This window comes from Petaurus breviceps, unplaced genomic scaffold, assembly GCF_028583685.1.
Source record: "Petaurus breviceps papuanus isolate PSGF00001 unplaced genomic scaffold, PetGlider_PUasm1.0 79, whole genome shotgun sequence".
NCBI classification, from domain to species: Eukaryota; Metazoa; Chordata; class Mammalia; order Diprotodontia; family Petauridae; genus Petaurus; species Petaurus breviceps.
Window position 1 is genome coordinate 24,345,364 of NW_027186523.1, and position 26,707 is coordinate 24,372,070.

Consider the following 26,707-nt stretch of genomic DNA (forward strand, 5'->3'; position numbering starts at 1 on the left):
AAATGTTCGCATTCTACTAACTTCATTTTGCATGAGTTGATATGTCTTTACCAGTTTTCCTAAAACCATCCCTTTCATTATTTCTTCTAACACAATTCTATCACAATCATATATGACAACTCAATCAATTCTCAGTTGATGGGCATCCCCTCAATTTCCAATTCTTTGTCAGCACTAAAAGACCTGCTGTAAATATTTTTGTACTTATGGAAAGTTTTCCTTTTTCTTTTCTCTCTGATATACAGGCTGAGTAGTGGTATTGCTGAGTAAAGATTATGTACAGTTTCATTGCCTTTTGGGCTTAGTTATAAAATGTTCTCCAAATTGGTTGGACCAGTTCATACCTCCACCATTAATTTCTTAGTGCATCTATTTTATCCATATCCCATATGGGATTTGTCATTTTTCTTTTCTGTTATATTAACCAATCTGATGAGTGTTAACTATTTCAAAGTCATGTATCCATTTTGAATTTATCTTTGTATACAGTATTGGATATTGGTCTATGCCTCATGTCTAGGAGACTGCTCTTCAGTTTTCCCAGAAGTTTTTTTTTTTTTTTTTTTTTTTTTGTCAGACAATGGGTTTATAACTACGATCTTTGGATTTATCAAATACTAGTCTACTGTGGTCACTTACTTCTGTATACTATATATTTAATCTATTCCAATGATCAACCACTCATTTCTTGTCTAGTACCAGATTATGTTGATGATTACCACTTTGTAATTGATTGCCACTTTTGTACCACTTTTGAGAACTGGTACTGCTACAACACCTTCCTTCACTTTTTTTTTCACGTTTATTCCATTGATATTCTTGACCTTTTGTTCCTCAAGAAGAATTTTGTTATTATTTTTCTAGATCTATAAAATGATTTCTTGGTAGTTGGATGGCACTGAATAAATTCATTTTGATAATATTGTCATTTTTATGATATTGGCTTGGCCTATGTTAAATTACTAATATTAAACAAACAAATTATAAAATATTAAGTAATGTTCTCCAGTTGTTCAAATCTGATTTTATTTGTGTAAAGAATATTTTATAATTGTGTTCCTATAGTTCTTGTAGGTGTTGGCAGGTGGATTCTCAAAAATTTTATACTGTAAGTAATTATTTCAAATGGTGTTTCTCTTTGTATCTCTTCCTGCTAGGTTTGGTTAGTAATGTATAGAAATGTTAATGATTTATGTAGATTTGTTTTATATCCCACAACTTTATTAAAACTTTTAATTGACTATTTTTTAAGTTCATTATCTTAGGTTCTTTATACATACTTTGGTATTATCTATGAAAAGTAGTAGCTTTGTTTCCTCTTTGCCTATTATTATTCCTTCAATTTCTCTCTCTCTCTCTCTCTCTCTCTCTGTCTCTTTCATGTTCCTTGAATTTCAGGATATTTGCTCCTCCAAATGAATGTTATTTTGTTTAGTTCTATATGGTAATTTCTATATATTAATTTAATACTAACTCCATAAATGAGTTCAGGGATTATTTCTGTTTTCATTAAATTGGGATGACTCAGTCATTAGCAAGAAATATATCTAAGTATAATGACTTGATCAGTTTCTGTAAAAAATAATCCATTTATATGTTTATTTTTTGAATGTGCCTTGGTACATTTACCCCTATTTACTTTGTGCACCTTGCAGTTAATTTAAAGAGAATTTCTCAATCTTTTCCTCCTATTCTTTATTCTTACATAGAATTTATGATGATTTTTGGATTTGCTTTTAATTCTACTTCTTCATTGAAGCTATTAATTTCCTTACTTTATTTACTGATTCTCTAAGGTTGTCTAAGTAGTGAATAATTGAAGTAATTGCAGTATTTTTTTCTTTCTTTGTGTCTATGCCTTTATTTTTTTTCTTCTATCATTATTAGTGTTAGCTTTTCTAGAAGTGTAACTGTGTGGATAGAGGTAGCCATGATTAATATTTTAATTTGCTAAGAAAATTTCTTATATTTTTCTATTGCAAATACTGCTACCTTGTAGTTTAAGTTTTGTAATTTTGATCATGAAAGAAGGGCACTAACATGACCATTTATTTACTTAAATGATTTTCAGTCATGGAAGTAGTACTGTATTTTGTCTATTTTTTCTGTATTAATTTATACAAACATATTATGTTTTGTTTTAATTTTGCTAAAATTATTTGTGAAATTTTCCTGATTTTGACATTGAAAGTAGCATTAATATACTTTGTTCATTTTACTGAATATATTTGTACAGTCTTTTTTGGCTAGGATTTTTTTTTAAATGTTTACATCAATATTCACTTGTGATTTTTGTCAATATTGTCTGTCTTTGATTTATTAATCCATGAATGAGATTTTTTTTTGTTTTCTATATTAAGACAATATTTAACCCAACACAAGGTTTTTGGTAGAATACTTTCTCTGTTGCTGAGAATTAATTTCTTTGGTTTAAGTATTCATTGATCATATAATGGATAAAAATTCACTTGTAAATATATCTGGACAAGGTTGAGTTTTTGTGGTTAACTTATAATTTTATAAATGTCAGCAATGATATTGGGTTGTTCAAAATCTTTCTTTCGGGGCAGCCAGGTAGCACAGTGAGTAAGAACACCGGCCCCAGAGTCGGGATGTCCTGGCATCGAATCCAGACTCAGACACTTAGCACCCACCTAGAAACACCTGGCTGTGTAACCTTGACCAAGTAACTTAACCCCAATTGCTTAAAAAAATCTTTCTTTCTCATTTAGTAAACTTGAACATTTTTGCATTGCAGAGTAATCATCCATTATATGTTTTCTTTAGCAATGCAAAGTAGGTTTTCCTTTTTTTGAAAAAGAAACCCTCTAGATTTATAAATAGCAAGCAAGTTGTTGATCTGTATCAGGTAGAGGAAATCACCACAATGGGAATACCCTATATTTGTGAAGTCAAAGGTCCAGAACTGCCTTCTTCCCTCCTCTTCCTCCCAAAGCCTCAGATAGTTACTTAAACTTCTATTACATTCTTTATTTATTTTAGCAATTTGGTACTATCCACTTCTTTAAAAGTCAGGCTAGATAAATGATTATCCCCTTTGTCTTTTTCATAGAACCAGCCGTTTTAAGTTGTACTTGTGATTTCTATATGCCTCTTATTTTTTTATTGCATCCTATTTCCTCTATTTTAATGATTTCTTTTTTTTTCAAGTTTAGTTTGCTGTTTTCTAGTTTTTAAAAAATAAAATGCTCACTTCATTAATCCTCTCTTTTTTTTCTATTTTGTTAATGTATGTTTTCAGAGATATAATTTTTCCTCTGAGGACTACTTTAGCTGCATCCCAAAAATTTTGGTATGTTGTCTCATTTTATCATTCTCTTTTTATGTAGTTATTAATTGTTTCTATGATTTGTTTTTGACTCATTTCTTATTCAGGAAGCTGTTACTTTCAATTTAGGTCTATTTTTTTTTTGCTTATTTTCCTTGTATTAATTAGTATTTTATTGTAGTATGGTGTGTTAAGGATTTCTGCCCTATTTTATTTATTTATGATTCCTCTGTGCTCTAGAACATGGTCTCTTTTATGAAAATTATGCCATATTGAGAATTATGATTGTATTTCAATGCTCCCATTCTAAAATTGTCTTCCAATCTCTTTTCCAACAGCCCATTGATTTCTATATTTTTCTTATTCTTTCTCTATTAAGTTTATCTAGCTCTAAGAGAGGAGTGTGAATGAATTCTCTCATTGTATTCCCATTAATATATTTAAAAAATTTAATGATATAGGATTTTATACCATTTGTTAAAATATATTTAATAATTATCTTGCATCATTATCAGTAGTGCCCTTAAACATAGTTTCCTTGTTTATCTTTCTTGACATAGTTAACTTTTATTTTTGCTTTCTATGAAAGGTGATTTCACCTCCTGCTTAAAAAAAACAAAACATGTCCTAACAGAAATTTTTTTCCTAACTTCATTTTTATTTCAATTGTGTTTTTATTTTTCTTTATGCAGGAAATTATTGTTATATTTATCCATTCTGCATTTTATTTCATTTTAGTATCAAGTTTAATCAGTTCACTTTTAAAGTTGTAATTATGTTTGCAATATCTCCCATTTGTATAGTTGTATTAATTGTCCTCCTTCCCCTTCAACTCATCAGTTTCTCATTGTGATTTATATTGCTTATGCTGAGTTCATGTTAGTTATAGGTAACAGTTCTAGAGCTGAAAAGGACCTCAGAGGTCATCTAATCCCTTCTCCCCCTTATTTTACAGTCAAGAAAATTAATACCTAGGGAGGATAAATCCAAGGTCATATAAATGGTAAATGTCAGTGAAGGGATTTGAATTCAGGTCATGTTAGGCCATAGACAGTGAGTGCTCTTTTTTTTTAACTATACTGTGTGGCTGCTATTTCCCCAAACTTTCTTCTTTCACCCTCATTTGGTTAAGTTTTCTGGTTCTAGACACAATTCTTTTAATTGACTTCTATTTAATTTTATTTTAATCGACTTCTATTCCCCTAGACTTTTCTTATATCTTTCTTCTGGTTCTAAGTTCCTCCCTTTTTGTATAAATGCTAGTAGCAATACCCTCAGGCAGGGGTGGGGAACCTTTGGTCTTGAGGTCACATATGGCTTTCAAGGTCCTCAGGTACAGCCTTTTTGACTGAAGTCAAGTTTTACAAAACAAATCCTTCTATTAAGGGGATTTGTTCAATGAAGCTTGGATTCAAAGGGCTACTCTTGAGGACCTAGAGGGTCTGGAGGCCACCTCAAGGATGCAAGTTCTATACCCCTTCCTTACAGGCTCTTTTTCTAGTACTTATTCTTATTCTAGTACTATTTCCTTACACTTTTTCTAGTATGATGCAATCCTTGGAAGCACGAACCTTGATGAAGGTGGTCTCCTATGGTCCAGGAAAACTAAAAGAAGCTTTGTATGAGACCACTAAAATCCTTCTCACTTTATGAGAATATAATTTATTGGTATTTTCACCTTTGTTTTCTTTCTTCAGTAAGACCAAATTCCTACCTACCCAGTTCCACCCAATCCCCTGATACATTTGTTCCTATATTGTTTTATGCTAGTCAAGAAACCAAAGATATTAATATTTGCTATCTATTCATATATGGGATAAGGGAGAGTCTGTGACCATATGCCCAATGCCTCCTATTTTCCCAATTTTATTAATATCCCTCTATGTTTTATCTTACTCACTTCCTACATTCACCAGATAAAATACTGATTCTCTTATAGGGGAACATATCAGTTAGCCCATGGTGTATACAATTCTTCCTCCTTCCTTTCTCCTGATTTATCCTTAATTTTAGATCTTTTTTTCCCCTTTTTGGGTGATCACTCTTTGTTCTTTCTTTTAATGATTGTTTAAAAAAAGTGGTTTTTTTTTTGGAAATGTAGCTTTATGTGGCCCTTGAAGCACAAGAGAATTTATGTTTATATTCAGATTTCTATTATTTGAGAGGAAGGGGCATTCATATAACCTTTGCTTTTCAGATTATCATTTTTTAATCTCTCTTCTGATTTCTTATGCACATGAATTACTATTGTACTTAATTTTTTTATTTTATTTTATTTTTTTGCTTTTTGGAGGGCAATTGGGGTTAAGTGACTTGCCCAAAGTCACATGACTAGGAAGTGTGTCAAGTGTCTGAGGTCGGATTTGAACTCAGGTCCTCCTGAATCCAGGGCAAGTGCTCTATTTGCTGCACCACCTAGCCACCCCAACTATTGTACTTTAAAATCTGATTCCCATAATAGTGAAAAGATTGGCTCTTTGATTCTCTCTCTCTCTCTCTCTCTCTCTCTCTCTCTCTCTCTCTCTCTCTCTCTCTCTTTCTCATTCTGAAATTTAGACATAAGCATTACCATTTCAAGCTTGTATTTTCTCTCTCAATCATTGAAACATTGATTCTAGCGGTCAGCTCTTTATAATTTGTTTTTAAAATATCCATAAATTTTCTATTATTTCCTGTTATATAGTATTAAAGCTTTTTAATTTGTCATAATCTTCTTGGAGACCTATGGCCACTAAAATATTTCTCTATATCCTGCCTTCATGGTCAGTCACCAATTTATAGAGAATTCATATATTCTCTTCTGCCAAATTTTCTTTCACATGTGAATTTTTGATTTTTAAATCTCTCATTCTCTTTTTCAGAGAAAGTACTGCTTTAGTGTTTGCATTATGTGGTATAAGTTATCTACATTTGTTTTGTTTAATCTATTTCTTCTTTAGAAGTCTTATTCATGACTTAATTCCTACTCTAATATCTTTATTTAAAATATTTGTCTTTTTTAATAATTCTGGCATTTCTTACAAGTGTCCCATAATCTCCAAGAAGTTTAAACAATTTATTTTCTTATTTATGTTCCTTTAAATCATAATAACTATTTATTGTCTTGTATTCTTTTTTGTAATGATTGCTCATTTTTTCCTTCTTTAAAAATCTCAATATTGGTTTATCAACTGGTAATCTAGCCAAAGTAATCATACCCAATCTTTCTCTCTTGATCTTTTTGTCCTTCAGTCTATTCGTTTTATCATATTTGCATCAGGCTTCCCTCATCAACCTTTGGACCCTATTCTTTTACTTCCACAGCTATTTTTATCCTGCACAGAAACTTGAGTTTATGTGGCCTCAGACTGATGCGGTTTGTTGGCCTATGCTGTGTTGATTCTGCTGAGAAGAGAGAGCATTCGTAGGATTATAGACACTTTTCTCTTAATTATGGAAGCCCCTTCCCCTCTTGTCAGATCTGCAACTCTGGGCTTACATCACCTACAAATACACTTGCATTTGTACCTCTTTTTGATGACCTGGCTAGGTAGGATTGATGTTTTCTTCTTTCTTGCACCTGCTTGTACTTCATTCTGGAGAAGGTGAAGATATTTAAGGTGAGCAGGAGATTTAGGTAGCTCATTCTTCCATTGTTAGATACAAATGCTTTTACACCCTTTTATAAAGGTATTTCCATCTTCTCTTATGATTTGCTGTATTTCTTTCCATTTTGAGATGGGGGGGCAAGGTAGTTATGTTGAAAATTATGTGCTGTCACTAGTAGAGAAGCAGTATGACATAATGACTAGAGGACTGACCTTTGATTCAGGAAGACTTGAGTTCAAGTCCTACCTTTTATTCATATAGGCAGCTCCATGGCAATTCTGGTCATGCTCTTAGTACCCTAGGCAACACTCCAAATGTTTAACTTATAAACAAGCTGCTGGTCTGTATCAGTGGTGGAAATTTCCACCAAAAGAGTTCCCTATTGGTTTTGATTAATGATTTTTCAAACTAATATTTTATAGTGAAAAATGCTGACCCAAAGAGTTGAATAACAAAAATAGAATAGATTGCATTTACAAACTACTGTCAGCAAATAGTCCTGAAGTTAGCATGAGTGCTGATAGAGGATAACATAGATGACACTGGCTTGGTTGCATCAAACCCTAGAATATTATAGGGGCTCCCTAATAAGATCTTTGACTGCTCAGCAAAGATTACTATAAGAATCCCTAGAGGAAAACTAATGAGAAGAACCTATTTGTCCAGAATATGGTATGTAGTTAGATAGCCGGTCTAACAAGTTAATCCATCAATACCTACAACTTGGACAGACACTGGAGTTAGACAACAGCATAGACCCAGAATTGAATAAAAGAAAAAATAGGATATTAGAGTGTATTTATGGAATTGAAATTCTCATTCATAGAAGATTTTCATCCTAATATGGTTTCCCAATGAAAAAGCTCGTCTTTTTTTACCATCGGGTTTCTCCCAGTGATATGATATTGCTGTGAATCACAGAACAACAAAACCTTTAAATGATCAGTCAGTGGCTTGTGACTCCAAAGACAATGGAGAGTTAGAATAACATGAACAAAAAATAAATGAGAGTGAAAAACTTGGTATCTGCAAAAGGAGAAGGAACCACCCAAAATAGTGAGATCAGAATCCATTAAAATAGATTAAAATTTTGTATTACTACGTTACACCTTTAACATACAAAACTTAGTGGGACAATAGATGTCATTTTGTCCAACTACCTCATTATACAGAAGAGCAAGATATGGTTCAGAGAGATTCTGTGCCTGCCAAGGTCTTATATGCATACATACTGTAGGCATTGATGCTTCAGAAGAGATGATATAGCCAAGATTTTGTCCAAATTAATGGAATAATAAATTTTATTATAACAAAATTTGATTGTAATTTTTTTACAGAGTAATAAAATTAAATACAAAAGTTATATTTTTCCTGGGTGTTGGCTACAGAGATTAGACTTGAAACAGGACTTGCTGAGATCTGAAGTAGAGATGGATGAATTAGGGCAGGGTTGCTGGATTGCTGCTCTTCTCAAGACTCTTGGATATATTTATTTGTCTATTCAGTTATCATTAAAAGTGTCAGGACCAATAATACCATCCCTATCACTTTTAAATTCCAATATCATAAAATATCCTTTACTACAGCACACTTTATTTAAACCTAGAAATGAAATTTTCTGGAATATTATTTAGCATAATTCTGTCAGTGGAGGTAGTGACGAGTAGTAGAGAAATTCTACATCTAGACAGCACAGAATTTAACTTGGAATCAGGAAGAAATGGATTTGAATCCTTCCTCAATACTTAATAAATGTGCCACTTAAGCTTTTCCAGTCTCATTTTCCTCATCTGTAAACAGGGAATAATCATACCTATTTCAGATTTAGTTATATTTTCATCCAGTAGTCATCAAATTAAGAGAGTATCTAAATGATGCCAAGAATATTGCCAGATGGAAACTGAAAAGCAATAAAAAAAATTTGGATTTTTCCAAGATTCTGCATATATTCCATGATGCAGCCCACCTCAATATTCTTTAACATCTGATTGAAAGCTTTACACTAATAGTGCTGCAGAGGAGAAGATAATGATCTGTTTATCATATATTTGTATAGATTTAAAAGTCACAAGAGGTAACTGTGGGCGGAATGTAGTTGGGTATTTTAACAAAATTTTAAAAGCTTTTGAATGATCTGGTGTGGAACCAACTCAAGAAGTAGAGGTACAAACCTTCTCTACAGAATCAGAAATGTATACCTTGAATTAAAAGTCCAGCCATTAAGGAACAACATGGTTTATAATCTATATAAGTATAGATTTATTAGGACAACTAAATTCTTCATTGTTTTCCCCACAAATGTTTAATTGATTCAAATTTTTCCTGAGTAGGAGAAATCTTTGAAAATCATTATGTAATTCTTCAGATCTTCCTGTTTCATGTAATATAGTCCATCCTTTCAAGGGAGTGGTTAGAGATCTGGAGAAAGATATAATTAGTCATATATCATCAAATCAGGTGGGAGGAGAAGGGGAAGGGAAATGTTATCCATGGCATTTACTACAGGGTGCTTATATGGACCTACTCTACCAGTAGCACACCATGAAGTTGGACCAAATGTTTTAGTTCTTATCTGATGTGACTGTATTACAATATTACTACCTGTGTGTGGGAATGCCACTTTAAAAAACCTTAGCTTCCTTACCTTTAAAGTAGGTTTAGTAATACCAACAGTATTAACCTCACACAATTGTTACAACAGAGCATTTTGTCAACATGATAGTACTACATAAATGCAATTTATTATTGAGATTGATCTTATTTACATGGCTACAACTCAATACCCATAAATGATGTATAATTTATAGATGTTAATAAAACATTTATCTTCAAGTCATGTTAAAATATAAAAACAAATACATTGATGTAAAATTTCAAAGCTAGGTATTGGGTGATCACCATCTGTTTGGGAAAATAAGACTTCACATGAAATATGCAGAGAATAACAAAAGGCTATATATAAGAAGAAACTAAAGGCAATAATATACAAAGCTGTATGATATAGAATGTAAATTCTATGACCCCCATGCAATGAATTTTGATGTTATTGGAAGAGGTTTTACAGCATAGATGGAAAGTATGATGTGGTGCAAACAACTGGTTTCAGAGAGTGAATTTTGGTTCAAATATTAACTGCTGTTTAGCGTATATGTGACTTTTTGCAAGTCATTTGATTTCTGTAGACCTCAGTTTCTGCCTGCGTATAACAAATCGGTTAGATGAAATGATCTCCAAGGCCCTTTTCCACTCTGGATCCTTGAGAAAGACCTTGAATGATTGATAAAACATGCACTGGTGATCCTACTCCATCCCTTTTTGTATAAGAGATTGCTGCCCCCCATTATCTTTTGTGTCTTACTCTTTCTCTCTGTCCTTGTCTCTCTTTCTGTCTCTCTATCACTTTTCCATCTTGGCCTATCTCCTGGTTCCTCCTCTGTTGTCTCCCCCATCCTTTAAAAAATTTATTTTATTCATATGATCATGTTCACTAGCTCTCATTCTATAGCCCTCCTTTCCTTGTCTAGACTCCTTGATAAAAGCCAACTACACTAGGTTACTCCTATATCTAAATTTTAAGCACTCTTTAAGGTCTTTCAGACCTTAAGACCTTTAAGATCTCCTGACCTCATCTTTCAACTAATAGGTAGCTAGTTATTGGCCCTTTGTCTCCCCATTAGAATGTGAGCTCCATGGGAGGAGGAAATATGTTTTCATTTTGTTTTGTATCTCACTTGCTGGCACATCGTAAGCACTAAAAGTGCTTATGACTTACAGACTTGCTGATCTACTGGGAAGGAAGAAAAAAGTTCAGGTTGGAGGTAAAGTCACAAATGAACAGAGGTTTTTTGTTTGTTTTGTTTTGTTTTTTAAGTACTGAATGATGGAGTCAGATGTGTCTCCTCTATTGGGTGGAGTCATTTTTCTAAATTTCTTTCCAAATAAAAATTCTTTTTGGTATTTTAATGTTTTTTTTTTCATTTCAACCTTCTACTTTCTAACCCATATCTTCCTCTCATATACTTTATTTCTAGACTTTTAGGGAGAATAGTTAGCACCCACAGTCACTTTCTCAAAGCCCCTGTAGTCTGGCTTCCATCCACAACTTTCTGCTAAAACTATTTTCTCTATAATCAACTACCTCTTAATTGAAAACTTCAGTGGACCAATCACTCCTTTGTTATACATGATATGCTTGTCTCCTGGTTCTCTTCCAGCTTATTGTCTCTACTGATTCTTCTTTCTCCTCCAGTCTCTTAAGTGTGGGCATCACAAAATTCTACCTCTTGTTTTCTGTCGATACATCCTGCCCCTTATGATTCTTATCCACTCTGTCTCAATTAAAGCCTTTATGTGAATGACTCAAAAATCTACATCTCCAGTCTTGAGCTCCATTTCTTTATTTTCAAATATCCTAATAGACAACTCTAACTAGATAACCCAGATTCATTCTGTCCCAGATTCTTTGTCTTCCCCCAAACTTGTTCTTTCTAAAATTTTTATTTCTGCTGATACCTAAATTCTCTACTTGGAAACCTCATTTTGGTAAATTTCTTGATACTTCCAGGGCTCTCAATCAAAATCTTCCCATCCAGTCAGAAGATATATGTATATATGTGTATGTATGTTGTATTATGAAGGGAAAATGTAAAGAAGTATGTATATACCTGCATCTGTATACATATAAATATATATATGTATGTGCGCATACACACACATTCATTTCTTCTTTACCACTTCCATTGTTACTGCCCTAGCTCAGTTCCTCATAATTTCTTGCCTATACTATAGCAAGTTTCCTAAGTAGTCTTTCTTTCTCAAGTCAGTTAATCTCACTGTACTCTAATTTCCTCTTTTATAAAATATTGAGGTTCGACTAGAATCAGGGGTGGGAAAGCTGAGGCCTCAAGGTCACATGTGGCCATCTAGATCCTCAAGTGTGGCCCTTTGACTGATTCTAAACTTCACAGAACAATTCCACTTAATAAAAGGATTTGTTCTGTCAAACTTGGACTCAGTCAGAAGGCCCCACCTGATAGAAGGCCATATGTGGCCTTGAGGACATAGGTTCCTCACCCCTAGATAATTTCAAAGGGTCCCTTATATCTCAAAGTCTGTCATCCTATGAGCCCCATTTTTTCCCTTGTCCAACACATCCTAAACACCAATACCTACGTAAATGTCCTAATTCATAGCCCTAGTTATGTTGTTTTGTAAACAATTTTAAACTCTTCTAAAATTCTCTGTACATATTTTCATTTGTTTCTAAGTTTATATTAGAAATTAGATTTGCAATATTTATTTGCCAAGGAGGAATGGGAACCATATTTAATTGAAGAAACTAATGAAGAATAAAGTACTTTTTAAAAGTACTCCCCTACTACATAATTTACTTAATTTATGCCTTAACCCTTAAAATGACATAAGAAATGAATTATAGAATGAATTATATGAATCATTCTATTTTATAGCCTATTCATAGTACAGAAGTAGACTGCTAATAACCAATAAATTGAACCCAGTCCTGAAGTTTAACATTATTGTTATATTTTCTGATCACTTGGAAAATTAATATCCAACAAAAAGGAACATAGGACCTAAGAAATATTCATATCCAAATTTGTCCACTTTTATTTTAATGTTTTTATAGCAACAAAATAACCCAAGGAGAAGAGTTGTTTTATATTGAACAGGTATTTGAGTGTCAAATTAGTATTCTAGACTGGGTCATTGAGGTATTTGCTTCAAAGGATACATTTCATCTAAGGGTTCACAGCTTGGTTTCTGTATATCTGTGTGTTTTTTTTTATACCATGGTTTATGTTTTGCTTATTTGTGTATTTTTAGTTGATTAACATTTCTCTAGAGAGAAAAAAAAGTTCAGTTCAATTAAATTTTATAATTTGTATTATGCTTCTTAATTACCCTCCTATTTGGAATGTATGATAAGAAGTGGCTTGGCTATGATGATTTCCTTTACTGGTGCTTCTGATATTTAATAGCCTTTTTATAAAGCTCAGAACTGGAACTGTGTATGATGTTAAATTATTGGCAGTTTTTGTGAATGAGATGCATATTTTCAATATCTAAGTTGAAAGAAGTGGTAATATTCCATTCGACCCTTTATTCGTACTTGAAATTGAGCCTAAAGGAGTTAAATGAGTATTTGAACCATATATAACATAGAAAGGCATTTATATGATTCTGCTTTATATTTTTAGAATGATACTGCTTTTCCCCTTTTTCTCACTAAAGAAGATAGAATTTTTACTGATTTTTTTTAAAAAGCTGCATAAAAGTATGAAAAGTTTAATTGAATACTATAGCTGACTAGACTTGGGTCTCGTGTAGGTTCTTCCATATACATATCTGAAGCTTTCTCTTATAAATTGTTTTGGTTATGAAAAACACAGAGAATTCAGAGATGTCAGTAACATAATGTTATAGGGTAACTGGCTTAACTTTACCTAATCATTATGATTTTTAGTATTTTTTATTATTCACATATGGTTAAATAAATACAATTGATTCTTTTGGAATCTTTTTCTGAAACTGATTTATGGTCTTTGCTCATTTAAAAAAGTCTAAAAATGGCACATTTTAAAAGGACCTTAGAGAAAATGTGGCTGCAGGTGATTTGTGGTTCTTTATAAAAGAAATCATTACAAGACAATATACCCTTGTATCTGTCACAGTCCGTCTTCTTTTTTCTTCCATGTTTCCTCTGTTTTTTTTCTTTCTTCTCTCATTTACTTCCTTTCTCCCTCCCTCCTTCTTTACAAAAGGAAGAAAAGATTAAAAGTGACTAAATTTACCATATATAATTCATTTGCCATTCCCAAATTTTCAAAAATCACATAATTACAATTTTTTTTAGCAATAAACATCAGAATTTATTGTAAACATATACAGATTCATTCATGATTTGATAATCACTTCTAATCTCAAAAATGTCTCTTTTCCTTATTTTCTGTGAGAGCCTTGGTGGAAGAATGAATACCCTAGAAAGGGGTCTCTACTTCACATTACTTGACATGATCAAATCACAGAATCACAGAGTTAAAAGGAATCACAGAGGTTATCTGGATTAATTCCTATAATTTGGCAATTTAAATATTTTTACTAAATAATTTTAAACCATTTCTATGTTCTGTAGTATAACTATGCAAGTTGTAAAGAAAGAGTTGTGATAAACGTACATATTTCAAAACCATAGACATATATAGGTTTGACTCTTGGTAGCTACCCAGATGAGCTGATGAAAGCAAGTGACAATCCTGGCCCTTTCAGCATGCTGAAGGTTCCTACTCACATGTTTTAGCCAATTAAAATATTACAGCTTCATCTTTTTAGCATGAAAGGCCCAAGGAATTGGACATAGGATAAATTAATTTGGATGGGAATAGACAGAACTGTGCCAAAACATAAAATTATATACTGAGAATATAATCTTGGTAAATTCCCATATTAACATTGAGTTTTAAATGGGAATTTGGATTTCATTTAATCAAACTCATTAGGGGATATAGATATCTGGGAATAAGACAAAGGATAAATAAACCTGAATTGGAAGAGACAGAACCATTCCAAAGTATAAAATGACATATCAGGAATATAATCCTGTTAAATTCCTTTACCAATATTAAGTTAGATGAGAATTCAGAATTCATTTAATTCTACCCATTAGGGGATCTTGGCATCTAGAAATCAGCATAAATACTATAAACACTTGGTAATAAGGGGACAGAACACCAACTAAAAGAAGAAACGACACAAAGAGTAAAATGGGATTTAGCATGGATGACTGACTTCGGCTACTTTTTTTGTTGTTGTTACCTGACATCTAGGAGACATCCTGTTGATTGCCAGCAAATCATCTTATTTTATATTACTTTCTGTGAAAATTCAGGCTAGATGGTAAATCAACAATGTAGGCTCAATCTCCTTTAACTACAGCTGTGTTGTTAATGTGATTGTTGTTTTTAATGTGCTCTGAAAAAAGTTTTATTGATACTTTAAGAAACACCCAAAACAAACAAAATAATTTCCAAATTATTTCATACCATAAAAAAAGAGCTAATCAAAGCCATGTAATGGCTTTATCTGACAGTGTATGTGACATCGTGCATCCTTATTTGTCCATCTATTTAACCAAACAATAAAATTGTTTTAGATCCTATATCCTCTGGGAAAATATCAACCATAACACTTAGAAGTGCTTAAATATTGTTTTCATTTACAATATTATAGCTATTGTGTACATTGTATTGGCTTTTCTACACAAATCAATCTACACAAATCTCAAATTTATCTGAGTTACTCATAGTTATAATTTTCTATGGTGCAATAATATCCATTAAATTCATATAGCAAAATTTTTCCCAAGTTCACACAGGTATTTTGTGCCAGAGGAAAGAAATGAATTCAAGTCTTCCTGACTCTGGGACAAACTCTCTATATACTTCGCCAGAACGTCTCTCATTTTAGTTCACTTAAATGATCTATTTTCTCTTTTTTGATCTTCTCTATTCCTTGGTTTTTAAAGTTTTTTTTTAAATGAATTCTCTCCTTAACCATAGTTAGGAAAGGATACAGAAAGTACTTTCACTCTATATTTCAAATGATGTGACTTTATCATAAAGTGTTGATCAAGTCAGAGTTATTGTTGTATGAGGTATGTGGTATAAGATGCTCCTTTGCTTTCTAGGTTTCCCAATCATTCTTAACAAATAGACAATTGCTCCCCCTTCCCCTTTCTCCTCCCCCTAGTATCATGTGTCTTGGCGTTTAGCAAAAAAAAGTCTATGTTCATTTGCTTCTAGTTTGTTCTTGTCTCACCTGTTCCTAATTAATTTTCAATTTCTTAACCAATATCAAAAGTTTTGGATGCTAATTGCTCAGCAATGTAGTTTGGAGAGATTGTGAGGCATAGTGTTTAGAGGTGCAGCCTTGATGTTAGAAAGAGCTGTGTTAGGGGTGACTAGGTGACAAATTGAATAGAGCACCAGCCCTGGAGTCAGGAGGACCTGAGTTCAAATTCAGATTCAGACACCTAACACAAAAACTAGCCGTGTGACCTTGGGCAAGTCACTTAACCCTAACTGCCCTCCAAAAAGCAAAAAACAAACAAAAAAAGAGCTGGTTAGTAGTTCTGCCTCTGACATATACCAGTTGTGTCATCATGAGAACCTCATGTAACCTCTCAGCACCCTGGGGAAATCTCTAAGATTGTAAATTTTATTATATTAGTGCAGCTCTCCCATGAACAATGAATCTCTATTTGATTATTAAGAAAATAATTCTTTTTTTTCTCTAAAAGAGTACTACATAGAAAATATAAGCCTCTGCTCTTGACATAGTTATACTCTAATCCCCTGAAATTAAAAATTATCCATATTCAATATGATGAGAAAAACTTAAAGGAACTTGTGTGATAAAAATGATGAGTTAATATTCTAACTGAAGAAGATGTCTTCTCAATATTTTTGGTAAATCTTATGAATAATAATTTTATTAATATTTACATGTACATCTGAACATATTTTGATGTTAGTAAAAAAGTAACTCTTCTGTTCCAAGTTACTAATAGATTATTTATAAAACATTTTAATTCATTTATTAAAATAATTTATTCTTATGTACCATCCAAGTTAGCAATCACTTATTAAACATTTATTTATTCATTTATTAAAATTGTTTCACATGATCATGTCTTTTTCTAAATTACCATGGGCATAGAATATACAAGTATGCTTGATATTCATATTCAATGTGTTTTGTAGGTATAAGGAAAACATTTTATGTAGCAAGAATTACATTTTAATGTCTATGAATATGAAAGTATTGAAAGACAGAAATACTTTAAAAGACATTTTAATGTTTTATTTTGTCTTTTTCTACATTAGATTCCATTTTCTATGAAATGAAGCTTATTTATGTTCCCTTTCTGTCAGTATATCATGAGTCATGAGTCTTTTTATTCTATAGATATATTTCTATGTTATATCAAAGTATGAAGAAGTTTTTTTTTTTTATTTGTGGCTATGAAGCAGCCTTTGTACTGATTTCCATGGAGATTTTTCATGAATATCTCCTAATCTTATAATGTTCAGAATTTCAATTAAATTTGAATACTCACTGGCATGTATAGTCCCTATAGGTTTGTAAAATTCATTTTTATAATCAAATGGTGTCTCCAACATCTCATTACCCATTTTGTTCAGGTTTATTTTTAAAACATTAAAATAAAATGAACTACAGGATAGTATGATTAATGATGAATCACATATATACCTTTTATTTAGCTTAGTTTTTCTCCACAATGTATTTCTTTCAAGGACAAATGATTACATGAATAAAACACTTCAATTTGCCCCAGGTAATTTTTTTCAGCTCCATTATAGACTTTGTGTAATGTTGGATGACTCAGACATAGAGTCATCTTCCGCCCCTCCCCCTTCAGCAAAGAATTTTGTCTTCCAAATTACTAAGAAAATGAAACCCCCTGTAGTGAATTCCTTCATTTCCTCAAGTCCATAATACAAAATCTGAATACTTAATTTTTCATGTCCATTTCAGTTAATACTATCTTTTAGGACTGCTTCCTGAATCACATAATTTTTTTTTAATTATCTTATTATCTAAACATAAACATGCATTACTATAAAACAGCATAAATAGTAGTACTTCCATTTTATACTGTTGTATATCTATAGGATCTTATTTAATTATCAAAATAGTAGGAGAGTTTAATTGGGTATAATGCCCATTTTTTAGATTAGAAAATTCAAAATCAGGTAGCTTAGTTAATTACAAGGCCTTAACTAACTTCCTTCCAACTTTACCCCAGAATGAATGATAATTTCACCACTAAGTAGATTTTTGTAAGACATGGTATATACTTATTTGTCATATTCCCCATTAGAATATGAGCTTCTCCAGGGTTTTTGTTGTCCAGTTGTTTTTTTCAGTCATGTCTGACTGTCTGTGACCCCATTTAGGGTTTTCTTGGCAAAGATACTGGAGTGGTTTGCCATTTACTTCTCTAACTCATCTTACCGAAGATGAAACTGAGGCAAATAGAACTAAATGACTTGCCCAGGGTCATACAACTAGTGAGTGTCTGAGGCTAAATTTGAACTCAGGAAAATGAGTCTCCCTGACACCAGGCCCAGAACTCTATCCACCATGCCATCTAGCTGCTCCTTCTTGAGGGTAGGGACCATGTTTTTGCCTTTTTTTAAGCCCTAGTGCTTATCACAGTGCCTAGCACATACCAAGAATTTAATATTCTTTGTAAGATGAGAGACTGATTAATGAAAGTTCCGTAAACTAAATGCCATAGCATATAACTTGGAAAATTAAAAAATCTGACAAGTTTTTGTTGTTATTCTGTAGTATGCTTAGAGTTGCAGAAGGAATAGTTTGGTGAATTCTATTGACATATCTGAATGTTATTGAATGCATAACATAAAATGTATAAGAAACATGAGGAGAAGAGGAATGGGTGTTGGAACATGTTACAGAAGTAACAGAAGTAAAAAAAGAGTAGGCCTTTTGAATATTTTGTTGAATACTGAAATCATTATACTAGTTTTCTCTATCATTTCTCTTATAATTTTACTAACGATACTGAGAAATATTTTTCCATTTTGACCAAAAGGTGATATGTGTAATTTGCATTATAAGAGGTTTTAGAAAATTAGTCAGTTTTATATTTGAGAAGCAATTCTTACTGAGAGAAAAAAGGAGAAATGTGAGGCTGTTTCATTACCTATCAAATATGTTCCTAGAGAAATGTGATAATACAATTTCCAGATTATAATAGCATAAATAACAAATATGTTGCAATCAGAATCATGCCTTCATGAATATACTTTCTTTTGCTGACCAAAACAACGTGCTTTATTTTATGTATTCACTGTCCTGTATTTTTCTGAGGTGGGTTGGGGTGGGGGTGGGAATTTTCATTTGGTTTTATAATATTTTCTCTTTTAATATGTACAGCAGCTTGGAATTACTGAAACAAATATAAGGCCTATTAGAGGATAAAGTTTCCCTGGTCTTAAATTTTAGTAAAATAATCAGTTTTACTATGAATATTTTGTTTTGATGGTGGTGGTTGTATGGACTTTTCTCTCCGATTTATTGTTGTGAGAAAATAATAGTTATTTGCAATGAATAATGTGCTTTCCAACACATAGCTGGCTGTTACTCATACCCAGAAAGCTCCCTCCTCATCTCTGCCCAATTTCACTGGCATATTTCAAGTCCTAGTTAATAGTTCATCTTCTGTAAGAATCTATTCCTGGTCCCTCTTAATGTTAATACCATTCCTCTGAGATTGACATTTATAAAATAGATAGCTAGACAGACAGACAGACAGACAGATATATAGATAGATAGATAGACAGACAGACAGATAGAGATAGATAGATAGATAGATAGATAGATAGATAGATAGATAGATAGATAGATAGATAGATAGATAGATAGATAGATAGATTAGATAAATGGATGGATGGAATGAACATAGTTGCATGTGTTTTCTTTCCAAGTTTGATTTTAAGTTCTTTGATGTCAAAGATTGCTTTTTCTTTCTTTCATGCTCCAGTACTCAGTCCAGTGTCTGCCACATAGTAGATTTTTAATCAATATATTTTTTTGACTTGAGGTGATTAAACCCCCAATGTTTAAAGGGTCCAATTCTGCCCTTTTTAGTCAATGGGTGGGTTGAAGAGATGATGGGGGATTTCACATGGAATTTTCTGAAGTTTCCCCAAATCAAATAATATAAGAGCAAAATGTCATCTTTTTGAGTCCCTTAGAATAATATTTTCACAATTCTAGAACACACTGGCTTTGTTAACAGTATAAACTGGGATTCTGAATAAGTGTATGTGCATCTCTAAAACAGACAGTATTGAATTATTAGCTGTGACTGATATTAGTTTCATTACAGAAAGAGTTCAGTGGTACAATGGATAGAACATTGAACCATAAGTCAGGAAGACCAAAGTTGAAATCCTGATTCAGACTCTTACAAACTGGAGAAATCACATAACCTATCTGTGCTTCATCTGTAAGATAAGTTTCTTCATCTATATGATAAGAATGATAGGAATGCTACCTACCTCACAGGGTTGTTGTTAGAGTCAAATTAAGTAACATCTATAAAACACTTTGTGAAGTCTAAGGAGCTACATAAGTACTACTTATTATTTTTGTTATATATATGTATATATATATACATATATATATATGGAGCTGGCTAAATGTATATAACTAAATCTGCCAAGAAAACCTTTAATGGGGTCATGAAGAGACTAAAACAACTGAAAAAAATGAGGGAAAATATTTCATGACCCAGTAAGTAAAATATTTTATGTAGTTTAGACATTAAAACTATTGAACTTTATTTTATTTTTGCGCAAGGTGAAGGCCTTGTGGGAGGAGGAGAAAGAGGACACCTTGTAACATTCATGGGAAATTTCATTCTATGTAAGAATATGTATGCCAGATGGAGGCATGTCAGGGAAGATGTGCTCAGGAAGAAATAAATTCTTGTGTAGAAATGTAACTGTTGCTGTCATACCCTTTAAAGGAGTGTTTGTCAATCAAGCCAGGTGACATAGATTAATGCAGTAGGACAAGTATTTGATTTTAAATTAGGAAGACCTGAGTTCAAATCCTGCCTCAGAAACATATCAGCTATGCAAACCTAGATAAGGCATTTAACTCTAGGACTCAGGTCCTTCATCTATAAAATGAAAATGTTAGTTTTAGTGACTTTCAGGATTCCTTTCAACTCTACATCTGTTATCCTTTAATGAAGAGTGTGGGCATAGCTATGTTGCAGGAGACCATGTCACTGCACCTATTCAGTGGGTTATGCCCTCTTGTCCCAGAAGGGTTTAGGGTGAGGTTCCAATTCTGCAGCAGCCAGAGCACCAAGAAATACTTGATATACTACTTCCACATCCCTGTGCCCCAGGGAAGAATGGGGTGAAACCAAAAATGACTTAATAGGTATTTCTATACTTTTGTTCTTAATGTCTGCTTGAATACAATGCATATTTGTTGCTATCTAAACAGACTTGGGCCTCCACAAGGAAGGACAAAAGTTTGTATATCCAGCCAGATATCCTTATGTGGTCAGGTAAGTTAAGGAGACCAGATCTAATGGTTTTCTCGTGCTGTGAACTGGCTTTGATAAACATTATTCCAGAAACCACTGAGTTGAGATTCTCTGGAAGTGTGTGCTGAGTTGCTTACATTTAGGAAAAGAAATATTCCATAAGGAATGCATGGGTCCTAGAATTATGGGACTTGTCTAAACCTATTCCCTTACTTGTCTTTTTTTTTCTAGGAATGCAAGTGTTAGAATGGAATGGAATTCCCCTGACTTCTAAAACCTATGAAGAAGTCCAGAGTATCATTAATCAACAAAGTGGGGAAGCAGAAATATGTGTAAGACTGTGAGTTTTTCCCCATCTTTCTGTTTCCATTTTTTTGGCTTTTCATGTCTTATTTTTCTTTAAAGTTGTTAAGGTGGAACCTTTTTGCCAGTTCTTAGGATGTATCTATATTTCCATGTAATTAGAAAATAAAGCATTAATTGTTTCTTGTGTCTGTTATAACACAAAAGTTCTTTAGCATAGAGAGAATGAACTCGATTTTATTTGTAATAAAATGTCAACGGTTCTTCACTTTCATGTCTTCTATTAAACATTCTTCATTTAGATGAAAGCTGTAACTCATAATCCATGAGAAACATACAACTAGGTCCCATTTAGTGCAAATAATGAATCTTGTTTAATTGTCACACTATTCAAATCCACACCGAACATTTCTCTCTGGGAGAGAAAAAGTGACCATGTTTTACATAATTATAACTTCAAACAGTGTGAATTTGAACATATGCAATCCCTACAGGGGAATAATTATTCATACTAATTCTGACATAGCAGTATTTGCAGAATTTCAACATGAACTTGCATTTATTCCATTAAAGATTTCACCTTAAAGAATCATTTTATCAGCTACTCGACATTTTTAGTAGCACTGCAAATATATATATGAATATATATATTAACTACAGAGAATGGTTATGCTTGGGAGTTGCTTTATATATCATTGATCACTTTTCATTTATTGAACTAAATAAAAGACTTTCATGAGAAGGAGGAAGGGCCTTTTGTCTCAGGCTTCTTTTGCTTTCTTTAGGGATATCAACATGCTCTCAGATTCTGAGAATCCCCAGCACCTGGAACTACATGAACCACCAAAGGCTGGTAGGTGAAAGCTATATATTTCCAACTGTCTAGAAACCAAATCCCTCAAATAAAATAGAATTCATTTCATAGGAATGGAAACTGGACCTATGATTTCATAGAGGGATTTCTTAAATGAGGGCAGTCATTCTACCAATGCAGGTGAGCGTCTTCTATGAAATGTATAATCTTAGGGAGTTGTCTAGAGAACCGAGAGGTTAAGTTTATAGTTAATACTAATCCCTATTTATGTAACAATGATCATTTTCTTTAGACATCAAAGATATCAGCCCCTTAGACTTAGTGTTAAGGTTTGCTCTGAGACATGAAGGATCCTTAGATGGTAGAGAAAACAGAAAAACAAACGCAGATCACATACAGCATGTTTCCAAAGGACAAGAGTGACTCCATTGGTTCCACACAGTATATTTTACTTCTTTCTCAAAATGAAGCAATTTATGTTCATTCTGATTTTCAAGCTCTTCTATACCTTAAACTTCTTTTTGTAGTCCATAAAATTATTAATTCTCAAGAAGCACATGAAGGGGCAAAGGAGAATGAAAGCAAATTATAGGAAATATAATTAACTAGTTAACCCAAAAAGTTCCTGCCACGTACCAGACATTTTGCTAAGCACTGGGCATACTGTGACATATAAAAAAAGTTTGAGATATAATTTCTGAGTAATTAGTCATTTTATTAATCATGCTATGCTATTAATAAAAGGGATTCTTGAAGGCCAAAGACCCTCACGGAATCCAGCCAGCACTTACATGCCGTTGGAAAAGTAGGTATTCCTGAGGGTGGCAGTCAACTCTGGTTGGTTAACAAGTAATGAGAGAATATTATAATGAGAGGTGGGCTTATTCTAATGAGGTTCTGGGAGACATGACTCTGATCATAGTCTTGGTTAAAGAGCCATATCTATATCACAGTAATCTAGACAAAAGGGAGAATAATCTACTTTTTCCCAGACCTGTCTGAATAAAACATGATGGGACAAAATCCATCAATTCAACTCATACAAAATTTCTTTTCTTTTTGAACAGATATGAGTTTTCCTTCTCATTATCAGCACTACATTTCAAAGGCTTCCTGAATAACCTACAGGGGCTTATTTATGAATGAGGAAATAGAAGAAGGGGAAAAACCTTAGGCCCAATTCAATAATTGATTATTAGTATGAGAGAAATAACCATTTCTCTCAATACAAAGAGAAAAATAGAAGCATTCCTGACCCACAAGGAGCTTATACTATCCATAATGTGGTACTAATTTCCTTTTAATCCACTAAGGGTTGATATTTTATCTTTGATACTCAGAATTCTAATAGTGATGGTGTAGAGGATGGTATGGAAGTCAATTTCTTTGACATGGACTTAGTACATAAAGCTACTTTTATCTTATTGCAGTAGATAAAGCAAAATCCCCCGGGGTAGATCCGAAGCAGCTGGCCGCTGAGCTCCAAAAAGTTTCTCTCCAGCAGTCACCATTGGTTCTTTCTTCAGTTGTTGAAAAAGGATCACATGTTCACTCAGGCCCCACATCGGGGGCATCCAGTGCTGTTCCCAGTCCTGGTCAACCAGGATCACCCTCCGTGAGCAAAAAGAGGCACAGCAGCAAGGTGAGTCATTTCTAAATATGTTCCAAATATGGTTTCTTTTTTCAAGTCAATCCTTAGATCAGGGAAAAACTAATGAGAGACAAATTTGTATGCCCAAGCTTTCTGCTCTAACATCTTCCCTTTTACTCTGACAATGTAATTGCTAAGAAGCAAAAATCAAAACCATGTTTCTTATATGCTGCAATCATTTCTTATCATAATATATCCTTTTAATCTAGCAAAGTTAATTTTACTTATATAAATATAAAAGTGGAATATGCCACATAGATTTTATGTTCATCACAGTTGTTTCTTTTCAAAGTGTGCTTTAGGCGTTCTGAAGTTTTCAATAAGAATATTAAGAAAGATAAAAACACCTATGTGACTTTAGGCAAGTTTCTAAAACCTCTATCAATCTCAGTTTACTCATTTGTAAAATTGGAGGGGGCAGTGGATTGGATGACCTCTAAGTTATCCTTCAGCATGATAACAATGACTCTGTGATTCTAATTGCTGTTTTATAGTTTATTTTCCCAACTCAAGCTATGCATTTACTGAATAAACAGCTATAAACCTTCCCCATTTCACACATAAGAGTGTATTCTTTGCATCTTCCTAAATACCAAATAGGTGAAGTGCTACCCTGCATCCTGGCCTGCTCAGTGCAGTGTAGCAATGCAAGGCAGCAGATTTCCTAATCAAAATTTCATGGGTATTGGCCTAAGGCTGTTGTTATCCTTTCAGAAAGAAAAGTAGAACAAGTCTGTACTAAGAAGGCAAAAGAGGAGAAAGACCAAATTTCCAAGAACAAGTTCTGTAAGGCAAAAATCATTTCCACTTTTGAGTAAACAAGCAAGAAGATGCTAAGAGTTACATTTATGGCTCTTGTGCTCAGTTGTACTGAACTCACCGGACACACCCACAACTACTACACACATACAGAGTCAATGTATAAGTGTGTAGGTGTATTTATATATACATCTACACATACACTCACTTAGTGTACATACTGTGGATGTTATATATAATTACTATGTGTATATACTTATGTTGCCATGTTTATATGCATGTCTGCACACAAATACACATGCACTTATGTACATGTGCACATGTATATGTGTGGACGTGTATGTGGACACATATACATACACATATATGTGCGAATACACATGCACACATTCATATACATTTTCCCCTTCATAAGGGCTCTTTAGGGTATCTCTGTACACTAAAAAGTATTTTCCTTTTCTGCTTTCCATACACACACACATGCACACAATATACACATAATTTTTTCAGCCAAAAATCTCTTTCCTTTTCCAGAATTCAAGTTTTCATATAAAATAGAATCACAGAATTTTAGTCAGAATGGACCATCCAGTTCAGGGTTGGGGAATCTGTAGCCTCGAAGCCACATGTGGCCCTCTAGGTCCTCAAGTGAGGGTCTTTGAGTCAAGGGCCACACCTGAGGACCTAGAGGGCCACATGTGGATAAGAAATATCACCTATAATTCTCCTGACTCTTAAGCTGGTGTTTTTTGGTGTCTTTTATCCTTAGCCCTTGGTACTAATACCTTTCCCCTGAGATTTCCTTCTGTATACTATAACTGTATCTACCTCTCTATCTATCATCTGTCATTTATTGCATGTACATACACATGCTGTCTTCCCTAGTAGAGTGCTAACCTCTAGAGATGGGGTACTATGTTTTTGCCTTTCTTTGTACACCCAGCACTTACCACAGTACATGGCATATTATAAGGACTTAATAAATGCTTGTTAATCAACTGATTATGAAATAGATACTTCTGCTCCATTGCTGTAAAGAGTCATAAAGCTTAGTATATGAGCCTAAGATTAAGGAAACCTCATGAAAATAATAGTCTCCCTTTGTGCATGTGGTATAACACATATTACCTGGTACATCTTGGGGGTAATTTGATAAAATCCTTCAGTTTATATCACATGAAAGACAGTTAAACTAAAAATAATGAGCAGGATATGAAAGATTGGACCAGGATATTTTTCTTATTTACAAACTTGTCATTGTGACTTCTCAGAAGATTAAATGAAGTTAGCATCATAAACAAGGAATCTGGCATTTTTCTTTTTCTGGTCAAATTCTTATGTTTTAAATCCTGCTAAAACCATCACTCGTATGCTTTGGCTCGGATTTAACATTACTAAAAGGACCAGGTTCAAGTGAAAATCTTCTAGTATGGTATTAGAACACATTCTTCCTAAAAGATAATTCTCCAGAACACATGTTCAAATATAGAATTATGTCTTTGCCTAGTTCACATATTATCTGTTAATCCTCTGAATCTAGGAACATTAAGAAATATTAGAAATACCCAGAATTATCCAAACTGATGGATGCCTACCTAAGTACATTTTGCATTTACAGAATAAAGTACAAAGATTTTCAATGTCTAGTCACTTACAGGTCTAGCTGGTCTTTCTTTTGACAGATGTCATGTGGAGAGTGGAAAAAAAAATTGTTCTATAGTTCCTCTGGCAACTAATGAAAGATCAAAGCAGCACAGTGGGACATTGCCAGATGTATTGATGTACTATATTTTTTGTTTTGTGCAAGAAATCAGGTGCTGTATGGTTTTCTGTTATTTTTGCTGAAGTGTCAAGGATAATTTTGATGCACTTTTATGCTGGAAAGAATATTTTACTGGACCAAACAAGACATGCAGATTCATCTATATAAAAATATGCTATAGAAGTTTCTAGATCTCTTTGACTTTCAGTTTGTTGCATTTCTGTACCATAGACGACTTTACACAAAAGATAGTGGTCAGAGTGTCAGTCTGATTATAACTATCAGTTTAGGAAGATTTTGCTTGATAGATGGTAGAAACCTTCAATATTGATGGCTTATTTTATATCTGTATCTATATGTCGAGACAGACAGAGAGAGAGAGAGAGAGAGAGAGAGAGAGAGAGAGA

At 33.1% G+C, this 26,707-nt stretch overlaps 1 protein-coding gene across 1 annotated transcript in view; it reads left to right on the plus strand.

Moving 5' to 3' along the window:
- Positions 1 to 26,707, plus strand: part of LOC138175872 (protein piccolo-like) — a 591,842-nt gene that overhangs the window by 422,794 nt on the left and 142,341 nt on the right. The window contains exons 11-13 of the mRNA XM_069106506.1: positions 21,243 to 21,351; positions 22,100 to 22,167; positions 23,559 to 23,770. Coding sequence (XP_068962607.1) covers positions 21,243 to 21,351; positions 22,100 to 22,167; positions 23,559 to 23,770 — 389 coding nt within the window. The remainder of the gene's footprint in view (positions 1 to 21,242; positions 21,352 to 22,099; positions 22,168 to 23,558; positions 23,771 to 26,707) is intronic.